Consider the following 4,149-nt stretch of genomic DNA (forward strand, 5'->3'; position numbering starts at 1 on the left):
ATACAACCGCATACAGATTATACAACCGCATACAGATTATACAACCGCATACAGATCATACAACCGCATACAGATTATACAACCGCATACAGAATATACAACCGCATACAGAATATACAACCACATACAGATTATAAAACCACATACAGATCATACAACCGCATACAGATTATACAACCATGTACAGATTATACAACCACATACAGATTATACAACCACATACAGATTATACAACCACACACAGATTATACAGCCACATACAGATTATACACCATTCAACAACAGAAAGTGTAGATATCCTGATGCTGCTCCATAATCCAGGTAGAAAATCTAACAAAGTTAAGTCAGTTCCTCTGGACAGATTCTTCTAGGAGGGTAGAGTTTTGCACCTGCAGCTTATATCAATAAAACTATAATGGCGTTGTAGAGACAGACAATTGTTTTTTTAATAAAAATAAAAGATCCTAGTTACTTTTCCAATGTGAACAGCAGGAAGACTTTCTGCATCAGCCTTGGCCAGGTCCAGTTTATTCTCCTGAACGTACAGCTCCTTCACCTCATACGACGCATCAACAGGAACTATATCCTGCACAATTAAAACAGAAACATGTGAAATTAATCAGTATCAAAGATCCGGTGCATATTCTGCCTGAAGAATGTTACACTGAGAATTAATAACTTACTACAGAGTGTTGTAATGTGAGAAAAGCCAAAGTGCAGCAACAATAATAAGAGTGCAGTTATGATGCGTTGCTGCCCCACAGTGCACGTGTTGGACATTACAGCCCTGCACTAGGTCAGAAACTCACAGCTCGAACTTTATCAGTGCACATCAAGTTAGGGAGGACATGGAGGAACAAAAGGCCACTCATTATTTTAGAGTCTCTTACACGTTCCTGAAGCAGGTCAACAAGCTGCTGTATGCACTCGTTGACGCTGCAGGAGTCCGTCTTCAGGACGAGCTCTGGAGCCTCGGGCTTCTCGTACTCCGAGTCAATGCCAGTGAAACCTGATAAAACACAAACATTGATCCGTGTCCAACTGTCAGAACAGTCTTCATACAAAACACACTTAACAGCTGTAGGCAGAAAATCAGCACCCATTAGGAAACAGATATCAGCTTCATGGGGGCGGCTGTGGCTGAGTGGTTAGAGCAGTCGTCCTCCAATGGGAGAGTTGTGGGTTCGATTCCGCCAGCAGTCCCATGCTTACCGGTAAGTGTCCCTGGGCAAGACACTGAACCCCTCACTGACTCTGATGTGTGTCCCATCAGTGTCTGAATGTGATGAAGCTCTGATTAGTCTCTACAGATGAGCAGTCAGGGGGTGGAGGGAGTCCGGTTCGGTGGCCTCAGGATTCTTCTCTGCTCTTTGCAGATGATGGATGATGTGCTCCTGTTGTCCTCACCGTTCCGTGATCTTCAGCTCTCACTGGAGCGGTTCACAGACGAGTGTGAAGCGGCTGGGATGAGAACCTGCACCTCCAGATCTGAGGCCATGGTCCTCAACCGGAAAAGGGTGGATTGTTCTCTTCAGGTCGAGGGTGAGGTTCTGCCTCAAGTGGAGGAGTTCAAGTATCTCAGAAGGGGTAGGCAATAAACAAGTATGTAGACAAAAGCACCTTCTCCTACTCCGCTCCTATTTTGTGGAATATCTTGCAACAAGATCTGAAGGTGTCCACCTTGACCTCTCCAAGTGTCTTCAAACATCTGATAAGTTCATGATAAAAACCAACACAGACATGTTCCTGTTTTTAGTTTTCTACATTACCTTATAATCTAGATGTTTTTTAGTTTTTTAATACCATTTCCTTTCATTCGTTCTTCTCAGTTTATGCTTTTTTTTAATGATTGTCCGTTGTTGTCATCATTCTTTGTTAAATCAGGTCTCTCTTGTAAACGAGTCCCCGAGGCTCAATGGGATTAACTTGTAGAAATAAAGCTTGAATGAATCTCAGGGTTTTGTTCACAGTGAAGGAAGAATGGAGCGTGTGATTGACAGATGGATTGGTGCAGCATCTGCAGTATTGTGGACTCTGTGCCGGTCCGCTGAGGTGAAGAGGGAGCTGAGCTGAGTTTCCTCTGCAGAGCTGGACTCTCCTTAGAGACAGGGGGAGAAGTTCAGTTATCAGGAGAGACTCAGAGGAGAACCTCTGCTCCTCCACATCCAGAGGAGCCAGCTGAGGTGGTTCATCTGGTAAAGATGCTCCCTGAGCGCCTCCCTATGGAGGTGCTTTGGGCATGTCTGACTGGGAGGAGACCGTGGGGAAAACCCAGGCTCTCTCAGCTGGCCTGGGAACACTTTGGAGTCCTCCCAGAAGAGCCGACTTCAGAACTGGACAGACGGATGGACGGATGGATGGACGGACGGACGGATGAAGACAATGTGCAGACGCTTTATTAAGCAGGAAATGTAGAGAAGCATGGCACAGACGTTGTTCAGTTAATGTGAACATGGAGACATTGCTCGTCAGCAAACAGTGCAAGTCTTCTGGTTTCTCATCCAGCGCACCTTAAAGGTAACTCACCTCGTATCTCGCCTGCCCTGGCTCTCTTGTACAGCCCCTTCACATCCCTCTGCTCACACACGTCCAGTGGGGCATCCACAAAAACTTCGAAGAAAGGTAAGCCTGCTGCCTCGTGAATCTTGCGGGCATTTAGGCGATCCTGTCAGAAAATACAAATAAAAGATTCCTAAGATAAGTTCCTGTCAGGGAGGAAGACCATGTTTCATCTTGTTCTCTCTTTCCTCACCCTGCTGTAGGGTGAAATGAAACTGGCAATGCAGACCAGGCCTGCATCAGCAAAGAGCCGGGCCACCTCAGCAATGCGCCTAATGTTCTCTTCACGATCCTCAGGACTAAAGCCCAGGTTTTTGTTCAGCCCCTGACGGATGTTGTCCCCATCCAGCGTGTAACAGGGGATACCGTGACACACGAGGTACTCCTCCAGAGCCATGCTCACCGTGGTCTTTCCTGCTCCGGATAAACCTTAGAACGGAAACAAACTATATTTATCACAGGCCGAGCATTCAGTGAAGACATCCGCATCACTCGCCGTCTTTCAGGCCAGACCTAATAATGAAACGTGGTGATATTGTAGACATGTAGATCAAACCTTAAAAGAACATTAGACACAGTTTCACGTCATGTGACCGGCTCAAACTATGTGTTGGAAGTAACTCTGGGCTACTAAGAGGTCACAGTTGAGCTCAGTCTGTGTAACACACACTGAGCTACAGCTGTTTTTGTGTTAACTAGCATTGGTTAGTTATGGTGGCCATCTTGAATTGAGATGACTTGTGCATCCAATAAACATTTCCTGAAAGTTTCATTGAAATCCATCCAGTGACTCATGAGATACTTCAATAACAAACAGGATCAAGTAGAATAGTTATAGAAACATTTTTAACAATGACCCTGAGCAGTCGGGCGCCCCTCAAACTATGTGTTGGAAATCTGTCTCACTTTAGGTCTACATCTGTGTGCTCCTTTTTGACCAGTTCACAATAAAGGGACGAGACAGCAGCCCCTGGTTTACTCCAGAGCTCGATGATCTTCTGCGCAGGAGAGACCAGCTTTGGGCCGCAGCGAGAAAATCTGGCTCAGACACTGATGGTTGAGTTTTGGACAGATGAGGAATAAATGCACAACTTCCATCAAAATCACAAACACAACTATTTCTTATCTCAGACCTCCAAATATCTAAATGACCCCAACAGATTCTGGAAAACCATCAAATCTCTCTCAGGCACCCCCCAATCATCTGACCTCCCATCACAACTTCTCGTTAACTCTGTTCCTGTGTCAAATAAGCACGAGATCCTGAACTGTTTCAAACTAATGGAAAATCAACCACTTCCCCAAATAACCAAACTTCTACAAATCAAATCCCTCCTACAAGTCAATCCTCAGTTAATCTTCTCTCGACCTTTGACCTCTCTAAGTGTCTTTAAGAACCTGTTGGACTCCTGGCAGGGACCAACGCAGACATGTTCCTGTTCTTAGTTTTCTACATTCACCTTAGAATCCAGCTGTTTTTATGTTGCTTTTCTTGCATCTTATTTGTAAAAATAAAGAAATAAATCTGTATGCCTTTTTATAACTGTCCACTGTTGTCCACTGTTGTCCACTGTTGTCCACTGCTGTCCA

The 4,149-nt window shown here is 45.0% G+C and overlaps 1 protein-coding gene across 1 annotated transcript in view; it reads right to left on the reverse strand.

Moving 5' to 3' along the window:
• papss1 (3'-phosphoadenosine 5'-phosphosulfate synthase 1) overlaps positions 1-4,149 on the reverse strand; it is a 30,754-nt gene that overhangs the window by 18,496 nt on the left and 8,109 nt on the right. The window contains exons 3-6 of the mRNA XM_037690030.1: positions 2,753-2,988; positions 2,527-2,665; positions 891-1,009; positions 473-586 (exon numbers count right to left, since the gene is read on the reverse strand). Of these exons, the coding sequence (XP_037545958.1) occupies positions 473-586; positions 891-1,009; positions 2,527-2,665; positions 2,753-2,988 (608 nt within the window). The remainder of the gene's footprint in view (positions 1-472; positions 587-890; positions 1,010-2,526; positions 2,666-2,752; positions 2,989-4,149) is intronic.

The sequence above is a fragment of the Nematolebias whitei genome, chromosome 16 (genome assembly GCF_014905685.2).
Source record: "Nematolebias whitei isolate Nwh7 chromosome 16, NemWhi1, whole genome shotgun sequence".
Taxonomy (NCBI): Eukaryota; Metazoa; Chordata; class Actinopteri; order Cyprinodontiformes; family Rivulidae; genus Nematolebias; species Nematolebias whitei.